General features: G+C 32.9%; 2 protein-coding genes across 2 annotated transcripts in view; both read left to right on the top strand.

Moving 5' to 3' along the window:
- LOC132034144 (dephospho-CoA kinase) overlaps positions 1–12,991 on the top strand; it is a 103,155-nt gene that overhangs the window by 39,965 nt on the left and 50,199 nt on the right. The gene's annotated exons all lie outside the window — the stretch shown is intronic.
- On the top strand, positions 2,434–8,749 carry LOC132034138 (eukaryotic translation initiation factor 3 subunit F-like). The gene is made up of 6 exons (XM_059424400.1): positions 2,434–2,761; positions 3,544–3,623; positions 6,196–6,425; positions 6,887–7,008; positions 7,091–7,204; positions 8,396–8,749. Exons 1-6 carry the CDS (start codon positions 2,537–2,539, stop codon positions 8,483–8,485), a joined length of 861 nt encoding a protein of 286 aa, XP_059280383.1. The 5' UTR covers positions 2,434–2,536; the 3' UTR covers positions 8,486–8,749.

Raw genomic sequence — 12,991 nt, 5'->3', positions numbered from 1 at the left:
TTTTTCTCTTTCTTCTTCTTTCTCTTTCTTATCCTCCACCACCACTACCATACCTTTCCCAGAATTTCACCGAAAAACATCTTGTTCGACAAATCAACCCAACTGAAAAATCTCCTTATCCTTGTCATTCAAACCTCACTCAGCACCACATTCCTTCATCACAAATTCTATACCCTTCTTCCTCACCCACAAATTCCAACCCATCCAAGTTCTTCACCCCATCCCCGTCTTCTTTCTTCGCTCCATCCCTCTTCTTTCTTCGTTCGTTGATTAGATTTATGGTGTAATTTAGTTTACGGTTTAATTTATTTATGCCCAATTTGTCTATCTAATTTTATCTTAGAGAACCCATAATTTGATGCCTCGGAATTTCAAGTTGAAATATTGAATGTCGGTCCACCTAGCATAATTCCACCCGAATCGAAATCATAATATCGTTGTAAGAGTGAGATCACACAGTACTTTCTCTGCTTTCTCCGACTAAAGCAATTGTATAAATGTAGTAAATAAATGTAAATGTTGATATTTCAATATATACCTATCACAAGAAATAGGAAGAAACCTTGTCTATATCCAGTTAGTGTTGATTGACATTCACTCTTACTTATTTATGCCCGAAAATTGCACGAAATCTACTTCTTCAAATGGAGCTCGGTTGGGTAATTTTCTTCATTGTTTAAAAACAATGAAGAAATATTTTCAAACGGAATTCAAATGGATCGGTGTGTGGCCGGAGGGGGAGGGTTGAAGAAGAAAGGTTGGTGGGTGGGAGTTAATGTTGGAAAAAATGTGATTTAGGAATTTTAATAATTGATTAGGAATTAATTAATGTGGAAATATGATTAATAAAAGAAAATCTTTGATAAAGATGGGATTTTTCAGTTGGGTTGATTTAAGGAGGTGGTGGAGGTCGTGGTGGCGGTGGCAGCGGTGGTGGTTGCTACAAGTGTGGTGAGGATGAGGAGAAAGAAGAAAAAAAAGGAAAGAATGAAGAAAGAAAGAGAAAAACTAAATAAATAAAAATAATTAAAAATATATTTAATGACGTGGATCAATTAATTAAATGAGTGGTGAATACCACCCATATCTCTCCGGTCGTCCAAAAGGGGTATTTAATTAACTTGAAAGTTGTTAAGAATAAATCAACTTAAGTTTAGTTTTTCAAGTTTTCAAAATCATAATAATCAGAAAATGATATTTTTAAAAACTCCATAACAATTAGTCATATTAATACCTTTTTTTTTTCTTTTTAAATGATCCATATTTTGTTACTTTAATAATTCAATTATGAGTTGTTGTTGTTACCTCCTGAACTATACATTTTCTATATAAGTAACTCTTGCAGTGCCAAGTGTCGTGGAGTGGAACTTCACTTTCTTTGTAGTGTGGGAGTTAGAAAATAAGTCAAGAGAGCATTTCTGTAGAATTTTACATTCTTTTTTAAAATTATTATTCTTATTTCTTATTGTCATTTTTCTTCTTCAAATCTCCTATATCTTTTGCTTATAACAACAATTGAACTCATAACCTTAAAATGATAGTAACATCAAAAATAAAATAATCATAGTAAAAAATGACGATTGAATTTTATCATAACAGTAAAATCAGTTAAAGAAGATAACTCTAAAATAGTTAGATATGTAAATCTAACAAAAAAGAAACAAAAAATTGAACACTAAAGCATAGAACAACATGTTCTTTCTTCTTACCTTATCTAAATTGATTGATTTCTTTTTCTTCTTCTTCTTCAAAATCCAACATCTTTTTATGATGATAGTAAATCTAATTGAAAACCTATATTTCTAAAATAACATTTAAAAAACAATAATAATAAACTTAAATTCAAATTAGAAAAACATTTAGTACTTTATAAAAATAAACTCAATTGAAAAGGTTGAATATTAAACGTACTTTAAATAAATATTGTGCGCGTTATACGTTATGTCTGTTTAACTTAATCACTATCGTTGATAAAATTTAATTGCAATTCGCAACTGATTTATCATTTTCTTATTAAATAAATTATCTTTGATACTTATTCTAAAGCCACGAGTTTCAATTAGTTTCTGTTATTAACAAAACATGCAGAGACTTGAAGAAGAAAATAAATAATAAAAAAGAAAGAAAAACCAACAAGTAAGAAATAAGAATAATTAATTTTTAAAAATAAATTCAAAATACCACATATATGCTTCTTTTGTAACTCTTGCATGGGTTTTTTGCATAAATAATATTCCTTCTGTCCCAATTGATATAACACACTTTTCTTTTTAGTCAATCACAAAAAAAATTTATCTATTTTCTTTTTAACAGCAATTTACTTTCTATTCTTTAACTTATTTTAAATCACAAAATTCAAAAATTTTCTTTATTTCTTATGACTTGGTGCCTAGTCAAACTATACGTATAAATTGGGCTCCTTAATTAAAACCCACTTTTGTAAGGCATTAGCCACGGCCCAAATCTCCTCTATCCGAAAACCCTAGGAACACAATCAACTCTCTTTCTCTACACCTTTCTTCGGTACGAACAAACAATGGCGTCGAGTGATCATACGATATTGCAATTTGCAGCATCATCAACTACTACCTCATCTGCTAAGGTTCATCCTTTAGTTATCTTCAACATATGTGATTGCTATGTTAGACGTCCTGATCAAGCTGACCGAATCATTGGCACTCTTCTTGGATCAGTATTGCCTGATGGTACTGTTGACATTCGCAATTCTTATGCTGTTCCTCATAGCGAGTCGCAAGATCAGGTTGAAATTCTTTCTCATATGTATTCATTGATACCATGTTTTTTTCCATTGTTCTTAAAATTATATCGGATGGTGTTGTAAACCCATACCCTCATGGGTGGCTCAGTTGTTTGAGCATGGGGCTTCCATAATGGAGGTCTCAGGTTCGAAACCCCAGTAGACCTTGGGCAGTTTCCTATGGTTTTGGCCTTTGACAACACTAGTTAAGCGTGTAATTTGTGTGGTATTGAGCTTAAGCATACCTGGAGCAAGCCTTTAATAACACTCCGATAGAGCAATTTCTGGCAAATTGCTTCCGCTGTCCCAATTTATGTGATATAGTTTGACTATGCTTGGAGTCTAAGAAAGAGAGGAAGATTTTTGAAACTTTTGGTATAAAACAAGCTATAGATATTTGTGTGGCTGTAAATCATTTCATTAAGGGTAAAAGGGGAAGTTCTAAGTTAAATTATTTCTAAATATAGAAAATGTATCATTCTTTTTGGGACAAACTAAAAAGGAAAGTGTATCACATAAATTGGGACAAAGGGAGTATATCTTTTTCCCTTCTCTTCTTTCCCATCCACTCTACGGTCCCCAAACCTCACTTTGTGGGATTACACTGGGTATGTTGTTGTGCTTTCCCGTCTTGCCTTTTGTTCTTAACTTTGCAATATGAGCAGAAAACACATTTCTATTACGGGCCTTTTTTTTTTTTGTGAAAATCATGGACCGTACTTTTTTCTAGATAGTTTTGTAATGCTCTTGATAACATTTTCTTGGCGTTTTGTCCTTGATTTTAGGTTGCTTTGGATATTGATTACCATCACAATATGTTGTCATCTCATCAGAAGGTGAATCCAAAGGAAGTCATTGTTGGATGGTAATTCCACCTTTCCCCCCCCCCCCCCCCCCCAACACCCTTTTGAGGGGTTAACTGTGTTGCTAAGAGCCTGTTTGGATGGGCTTAAAAAAGCAGCTTATAAGCTGAAAACATCTTATAAGAAAAAAAAAAAAAAAGAAAAAAAGTTCGGGTAGCCCAACTTATTTTTTTTTTGGCTTATAAGCTGCTTTAGATAAGCTAAGCCAAACGGGCCCAATTTTTTTTTTCCGCTTATTTTAAGCACAAAATGGCTTTAAGCTGGCCAGCCAAACACTCAAAAAAGCTGAAAACAGCTTATAAGCTAAGCTGTTTTCAGCAACTTATAAGCCAATCCAAACGAACTCTAAATGTTCTGTTGTGTCAAAGTCTTAGCTCCAACTATTTCCAGATTTGGAGACTTTTCTGTATTGCTGCAACATGAAGTCTTTAGTGTCCATTAGCCTTATAATATAAGTAGCACTTTATCTTCTTATGCATGTGATTGAAATTGTAATCTGATATCCGGAGCATGCCATGCTTGATGATAGATGAAAAAGATGTCTAAAATGTGAACTTATGCAAGTTCTATTTCCATATACATATTAATAGGCATATTTGGGACTCATTTGGAGGAAAGGGAAACTACCACAGATGACTGTAGTGGTCTCATGAGGCTTAATGCATTCTAGAAATACCTTACGCTTTGGATTATCTGTTCTTTATCTATTAACATTTTCATTCTAGATTTTATTTAATGTATATGTCCGTAATATATGCGTGTATGCATAAATCTACATGCTTACATAAATAGATTGTTCAATATTACATTATTTTTGATGTCGTACATTCTAATAGATTTTTCTAATTTTTTATAGTTTATTTATTTTTAAAATACTAAATTCTTCTGGTTGGTGCCCCCACCCATGGGACTAATGGCTCGCTTTCCTCTCCTGCTCCGCTTTTAAAGATACTTTCATATCTACAAATTGTAGTGTATTTCCACAGGTTTTTATGTGCATCCAATCCCCCTTTATACTTTGGGTCTTGTAAGTTGTGACCTTTGAAGGAAAGAGAAAGCATTTTCTGCAATAAGTGAAAGAGTTGAATGCTGTAGTGCTATTGAGAATAAGGATACAAGGGGAACTTTCTTTTCCTAGAGAACTTTCAGTATTATGTTTTTTGAGAGGTGTCTCGTCTCTATCAGGGATACATACAGTAAAACTTCATATTATTTCCTACTTTTGTTGCCCTTTTGAAATATTCGTTGTGGCTGATTTATTTTCTCCGTTCGCTTCTGTAGAAGGCCTTGAGAGGTATCTCTATCGGGTAAGCAAACCTACTAGTAAAGAGTCGAGAATATATTTGTGAATTTGCTTATTTGGGGATTGGTAGCAGAGCAGTGGAGGTGTATTTATGATTAATAGATATGGTATCGTGCACTGCAATCAAGTGCTTGCGTTCGTATTCACTAATGAGCCAGTCAAACACAACTATGGTTGTGAAGTTTAATTTGTATAGACAGCTTAACAGTCTCTGCTTGATTACTCTTTTCTTCATTATTTTAGTTTGGTCATGTCACTTTTAATGTAATCTGGAGATACCTCCAATTTAATGTATGTAGACTTGAAAGATGTTGAAAAGAATGACAATGATGTGCGGAAGTAGAATGACAATGATGTGCGGAAGTAGGAAGAAGGAACTATAGGATCCAATTAAATGTAATCTGTCTTCCGTTTCACTTGGATTCCTAAGATTCTGACAAAGGTGTATTTTCACTTGGTTAGCAGCAAAAAGGGTACTTTTTGTTAAGATTTCGAGAAAGAGGAGGATTAGCAGTACGAAGGGTAATTTTGACGGCTGAGAACTTGAGAAAAAGGAGGATTACCTACTTCAGCCGGTGTTTCATGAGTAAGGATTCAGGTGAAGACGCGGATCATCTTCTTCTACATTGTCGGATAGCTTGTGGTGAAAATTCTGAAATGGTTTGGAATACAATGGATTATGTATGGATTTGTGAAAGGACTATTGTTTACCTGAACCTATGGAAAGCGGAGGAGAAGAAGTAGGGCGTGGAGGGTTGCTCCACCCGCATTTATGTGGGTAATCTGGAGAGAAAGAAATAGAAGAGCTTTTGAGGGTGTAGAGAGTATTCTTGCACAGTTAAATAATAACCTCTTATCCTTGGTTCTTTTTGGTGCATCCAAGAGGCTCCTTTATGTGTAGGAGATAGGGTGACATTGGTGGAAAATCATAATCTTATTGTAGGTTTTCTACTCTTTTGATATAGTATAAGGGTGTTTACACCCGAAAGTGCAATAAATCCTTATCACTTCATCAAAAAAACCTGTATTCGCTGTACGAAATGTTCCATTAACAGAATACACCTACTTGTTAGTCCCTCATAACTTAATAATACTGATAACTATAGGTTGCATATCACATACTTGAATTCTTGCTGTTATCTGTCTTACTTTGTAACTGCTTTTAAGTTCATTTATCTTGAATATTTAACTGCATCCACCAAAGTCGTTCCTTGACCTATGAACTTACTGAGCTGATGAAACTGTGAATATCTGATACTTGGACTTCACAGGTTTTCTACTGGTTCCGGAGTCACAGGTGGCAGTGCTTTGATCCATGAGTTTTTTTCTAGAGAAACCACAAATCCTATACATTTGACTGTTGACACTGGATTCACAAATGGAGAAGCTTCTGTAAAAGGTTTTGTTTCTGTGCATTTGTCTATTGGACATCAGCAACTTGCTGCACAATTTCAGGAAATTCCATTGGACCTGCGCATGGTTGAAGCTGAAAGGATTGGATGTATGTCTCCACTTACCTCCCATGCCATATATGATAGGCTATAGGCTATAGTTCTTGCATATTCTTTGTGTTTCCTTTTTTTTTTTTTTTTTTTTTTTTTTTGGATTATTGATTTTATTCAGACTGTAACTGATGTCAGGGAATAGGCTGAGGGTTTTTTGGTTTGGGGGGTGGGGTGTTTGTGGAATCTAGTTGAGAAGTGTTTATGATTTCTTGCTTAGCAGTTTACTGAATCCCTAGTACATGAGTTCATTATAATAATTTTGGTGATCTAATCATCATCCATCCAACGGAGAGATGCAAAAGTTAGCCATACTCTAAATGTATTCCAATAGAAAGGGTAAGAAGTAGTATCTTCTTTATATTTGGTGATAGAAAGAGTTAAGAGAGCACAAGTCATGTTAATTTCATTTGCACAATGAAGTTTCTCACTGGAGTTTTCTTATGTTCCTTTACTTTAGTTGATATACTTAAGACGACTGCGGTAGACAAACTCCCCAACGATCTCGAAGGAATGGAAGCCTCAATGCAACGATTACTTGCTCTGATTGATGACATCTACAAATATGTTGACGACGTTGTGGTAACTGAACTTGTAGCACAAAAACTTTGCACTTGCTTTGCTCCTGTTTAAGTCATTGTTCCATATTGATATTCCTTTTCAGGAAGGACGTGTCCCACAGGACAATAAAATCGGAAGGTTCATATCTGATACCGTGGCTTCCCTTCCCAAGCTCTCATCTCAAGACTTCGATAAGCTTGTTAATGATGGGCTCCAGGTAGTTGTTTTTACCTTCAAATTGAATTGCCGATTTCCAATGTTTCCTGCCAATTCCCGCTCCACCCTCCCTGACCAAGTGGAAGTTTTTTTGAAAAGAAAGTAAGGATGTAGACATGTCATTTATTTCTCAATAGTTTTTGTGCACTGTAGTTTGAAATGTCAGGAATCACCTTTTGGGGGTTATTTGTGGAAAGGAGAAGTACTTCAGTTACCATTCAATTAGCTTTGTGGCAATTTCCGCCTTGAGCCAACCCTTTCAGCAAGTTTTTCTTCAACTTCTAAAACATTAAAGTTTCTCATTGCTTAAACACTTTTAGGTATGGGAACAAAGTGATAGATTCTTTCCTTTTCTTCTTGTCCATGGTTTTTCCAATCCATGCACACTTTTGCCTTGGCAGCTGGCCCCTCCTCTCCGCAGGTTCTTACCCCTTATCCTAGCCATCTAGGCCCCTTTTTCTTCTTTTCTCCTCCTTCCCAGTTGAAGTAGCGCCCATCCAACTTAAAACATCACCCTTAATTGACCACTAGCAGCTTAAGTCTCAAAATCACTTCATTGGGCAATCATACATCTTTTTTCTGCGCTTAAATTAAAAAAGTAAAAACTGCGATGTATCAGTTTTGGGTAAGAGAACCTGGAAAATTTACTCTTAGTTATGTGATTTCTACTGGATTATTGTGCTTTTCATTCCAGACCCTTTCTTCTCCTTGTAAAACTCCAGTCTTGGTTCTTTTTATTCTATTTTAAAAATTAACTTCCCTCTCACCCCCCCACCACCAGACCTTCCCACTCTGTGGTCAGCTATTCCTCTTTATTCTCTTTTCTGTTTTCAATTTGGAGTTTTGTACAATAGAATTTTACACAATCTTTCATATTAAGCACATGTAAATGTTGGATAAAAAAATCCTGATTCATTATGCTAGTAGAATGTAGCATAAGGGTCAAGTTGCAATATCATTAAGTGTTAATGTCCTACAAAAAAGGGTCCTAGGGCAGTAGTTGCTTCAAAGAAAAAGCTGAAGGGGATCTATGAGCGGTCGTAGAAGTATCGTCTGGCTGTGTTGGCGCCCTTAAATTTGTTGAACTTGTAGAAAACAACTTACGTGCTGTTGAGTTTGTCAGTTACCATTGATATGAATAAAGCTTAAACCAGATCGGGTTGGCTGAACCTGAATTAAACTTTCCTTGCAGGACCAATTGCTGTTGCTATATTTGGCAAGCCTCACAAGGACTCAACTGGGCTTTGCAGAAAAACTTAACACTGCTGCTCAAATCCTGTGATGATGATTAATTCATTCTTCATTTTGTAGCGCAATATCAGAATTTGTCTAGTTAACTGATTTTTGGTCAGAACGATGTTGAGGTCAGTCCTTTTGACAAGACGGGGTGTCATAAGTTTGGAGAATTGTATGTTATATTTTGTTATTAGTTTACATATTGCTTTCTTTGTTCCTTTTCTGGTTTTGTACTAGACAAATACTATGTGGTGAACACTGAGGTAGACCTTAGCGTACTTGATTTATTGAATATTCCCTTGAGGATGAATTTAATCCATTTTGGAGGTAATTTTTCTGGTAAGTTGTAAATTTAAATAGGTTCCAATGTCAGTTTCCTTATAACTTGTTTCAGTTTGTTGGATTGACTGTTTTGATCCTTATTTTGAGCCTGTTTGGATTGGCTTATAAGTTGCTGAAAACAACTTATAAGCAGTTTTGATTTTTTTGAGTGTTTGGTGGGCTATTTTTAAAAGCCATTTAAATGCTTAAAAATAAGTCAAAAAAATAATTGGGCTTGTTTGGTTTAGTTTGCTAAAAAGCGAATATAAGCTGCTTCTGTTAAGCCCATCCAAGCAGGTTCTTTGTTAGTTATGAGAAGTGTTAAGTCTGTCACTTCCCTATTTGCATGAAATACTTTCAATTTTGAGACATCTTAGTGGTAAAAAAACAATTCGCTGAATTTATAGAATACTCTTTAATACAACTTTTACTAGTAAATACTCAAAACTGATTTAGATATCAATACGATGATATGCTGTAATAGGTGTAAACTACAAAACTAACCTTTGTCGAAAAGCACGGAGATTCATTTGACGATTTAGTTCTAAGTTTGTTCTAATGTTCCAAGTCAGTTTCCAATGTTCTGACTATCTTCTGACCCTTAATACTTGAAGGAATATGGGATAGATCCTATGATGCATTATGTGTATTTTTTTCGTTTGTGGAAACTATTTCAACGAAAGCGGAAAGCCATGTCTGTATTTTTGCTTCTAAACGTGATAATTACAATAGTAAAACCAATAACTCGCAACAATCTGATATGATCATACAATTTTACATTGAAGTAATTGGGAACGTTAAACAGGTTCCATTGTTCTGCTCAGTGACTAGGCACCTCTGTACAAGTGCTACTGTGCTAGGATTCTGTATGTTACGTAGTAACACTGTAAAACCTCGGCTTATCGTTGTATATTTTAGAGTAAGGGCCTGTTTGGAAAGCCACCTGGTAATTGGAATTGGTGTAATTACTAGGGTAGTAATTACGTAGTAACACTGTAAAACCTCGTTTGTTATAACGTAATTACTTATCGTTGTATATTTTAGAGTTTAATTTAAAAATAAAATTTAATTATAAAAAATTTAAAATTAATATTTAAAAAATATTGCCTTTATAAATGATATTAAATTAGTTATTTAATAACACATAGTTTCTTGAAAACATATTAATTAATAATCATATATTTGTAACTAATCAGTAAAAAATAATTGATATATATTTTTCAAATTAATATTTAATTTTAATTAATTATAAAACTTAAAAGAAGATTTTTTTTTTTGTGAACGTCATGGATCTGCAAAAAAAATAATATTAATAAATATAATGCCATAACATTATTCAAATTAATAAAAAATCCATCAAAGGTAAGTAAAAAATAAACAACTCTTAAAATTGAAAATATAACCTAAATTCAAAATCCAAAAGAAAAAGTTCAATATAATACTCTTATGTCAAATTCTAACATTACATAAGAAGTTTCCAACGGTAAATAATTCAAAAGAAAGGAAAAATATAAGTCTATAACCTCATTCACAATGAAATTCTACTTTAATAACGTCAATATGTGTTATTTTCTTTTCCAATATTAAGAGGAGTTAAATATTAAAAACCACAAGAAGTTTGAATGAGAAAGAAAAAAACGAAAAATAAATAATATAAAAAGAAAAATACATTTTAAAAAATAAAAATAAAAAGAAATTAAAATAATAGAAATAAAAAAATAAATTAAAAATCAAAAAAGTTAAAATAAAAAATAAAAAAAAAAAAAATAAAAATAAACAAACTAAAAAGTAACCCCGAATTACGGTGTAATTACACCCACCTTCTCCCCCGAGAATATCTGTATGTTTGGCCAAACTTTTTAGGTAAACCGGCCCTAAAAGTAAAAATTGGAGGCCTTCTCCTGTTCGGACAAAACTAATGTATTTATATATTATGACTCCTGATCTGCATTTGCAAATAATTAAACAACGGTGAAACCTTGATATACTAAAAGTGACAAACAAAAGTGAAAGGAGGGAGCAGTAGTAATTGATTTTGAGGACTATTGTTTGATCAAGTTTATCAAAAGTTAAAAAAAAAAAAAAAAGAAGTAAGATATCTATGTGTTTGGCCAAACTTTTAGGTAGTAGTAGAAAGTTGAAACATGTAGCTTCCCTCTAGAAATATATTTTGAAAGCTTGGCCAAACATAAAATTGATATTGGTAAAAAAAAATATTATAGTTGATTACCAAACATATTTTATTACTCTCTAAAAATATTTTTTTCAAAAATTATTTCGGACATAGAACACTTTTCATAATAAAAAGTTTGACCAAACAAGTTATAAAAGTTATAGTGTAACCCTATGGATAATGCACGAGAAACATTACTAAGAAGATAAGTTACATATTAAGATAGTGAAGGAATATTCCTTTTGCTTTTTAATAAAAGAAGGTTAATTTGAAAACAATGACAAACAATTCTTACCAGGGTAAATATTTTAAAACCAGTTTCTCTTTCGAAAAAAAAAAAATACAATATACCTTAATCCAAAACTAGTTGACATAACCCGTATGAATCATAAATATTCATTTCTCTGTTTGGTCCCGTTTCATTTCTCAGTGGTCCAAATATAACAGTTGCGTAAGAGACCATGTTCAAATGCATTCAATACTGTGAGGGTTTATGGTTCGCCCCTAACTTACAATAACTTTCCTCCTTAATCCAGATTTGAAAAATATTCTTGAGCTTGCATAAGATGAGAAGCTCATATTACATAGATGGAGTTATTGTAAAATTGATTTCTATAAATTGTCGAAATTTCTTGATATTGATGCTGATTTGCAAGAATGATCTTGGAGGTTAGTGACGTTGAACTTTTGACCTTACTTGCCTCATCGATAAAATTTCAATTCTAACAAGTTTGACTTTTGACCTTGAAGGTTTGATCATGAGACAAGCGAGGGTCAAAAGTTCAAGACCATCCATTTCCAAGGTTATTGGATATAATTTACTAACGTTTCTCCCACAAGATTGAAGATTAGCGTCAAAAATATACGACGTCTACCCATTTCTTAACTCAGCCATTGATCGCATCCAATTCAAATTATCTAAAAGTTTGACTGACCCATAAAAATGATTATCAAAATATTTAAGAATAAACTCTCTTTTGTTTGATACGTTATATTCCATATAGACTTTTTAATAATATTGTTTGATAATTTAACAAATTATAAGAAAAATTAAAACTTTATGTTAGACGGTTTGAAATGTGAACCATTTTTCCTCTTCCTATGTGAGTTGTTTCCACTATTATACTTTGACACCTACGTTTTTTGTCCTTAGGAAGCATCACACAACAGAAAGAATCTGCAGCAAATAAATAATATACCAAATTTCCAAGCTAAACATTCATTATTCAAAAAGGAAAATCAAAGGACTGGGTGTAAAATTTTGAACTATGATAGCCTAATTTCAAAATTCATGGTTTGAAACTAAATGGTCAACAACGAAATTTCAAACTTTCAAGAATGAAATTAAGCTCTGTCAAACCAAAAATCTAAAATTGAATTACCATTCAAACTTTAGACTTGAAGTCTGTCAAAGCTTGACTTCTGTCCAACAGATAGAATGAATAAGTTTAAGCTTTTTATATCCATAAAGAAAGGCATTTACAAAATAGCCAAAGTACCTTTAACACTTTGGTGGTATTACAGACAAGGTTAATCAACAACTTATTCTACTATTGAGTTGGATGGTTTATGCTATTGCACTTTATAGCTTTACAGGCAACTGGGCATGGGCTGAATTGGTTCAAATACAAAAGAAACGAGACAGAAAGAAACATACTACTGAATAAGATAATATAAGTTGACTTTAATAACAAAAATATTTATGTAAAACAGCATAAAAGATGTGGAAAATAAAGCAAAGGAACAAAACATTTTCCTTCATTTTTCTCTCAATTGTTTTTAAAAGTAATTGGTTACGTCGTTAAATAAATAAAAATCAAACTCTTGAAAAGTAAATAATACTGTATGTTTATGATTCATTAACGTTACAACCAATGTGACAAGAGTGTCAAAGAACATGGAAAGCAGCTACACTTAGGGTCAATTTTCAACATGTTTATGTTTGAACTATTTGGTTGAATTAAATTTCCAGGTAAAATTCATTTATATATCCTGTCAAAAGTGACACAGCAATTCAAACATTCCATGAGTGTGAATTAAATAAACATCGACTTATAT

The sequence above is a fragment of the Lycium ferocissimum genome, chromosome 10 (genome assembly GCF_029784015.1).
Source record: "Lycium ferocissimum isolate CSIRO_LF1 chromosome 10, AGI_CSIRO_Lferr_CH_V1, whole genome shotgun sequence".
In the NCBI taxonomy this organism is placed as follows: domain Eukaryota; kingdom Viridiplantae; phylum Streptophyta; class Magnoliopsida; order Solanales; family Solanaceae; genus Lycium; species Lycium ferocissimum.
This window is presented reverse-complemented; position numbering and strand designations above follow the sequence as displayed.

Bases quoted from the DNA above. Each gene is read 5' to 3' on its own strand.
- LOC132034138 (XM_059424400.1), top strand. From the start codon at position 2,537: ATGGCGTCGAGTGATCATACGATATTGCAATTTGCAGCATCATCAACT. The intron at 3,624-6,195 runs GTAATTCCACCT...TGGACTTCACAG, and splicing joins AAGGAAGTCATTGTTGGATG to GTTTTCTACTGGTTCCGGAG. The intron at 7,009-7,090 runs GTAACTGAACTT...ATTCCTTTTCAG, and splicing joins AATATGTTGACGACGTTGTG to GAAGGACGTGTCCCACAGGA.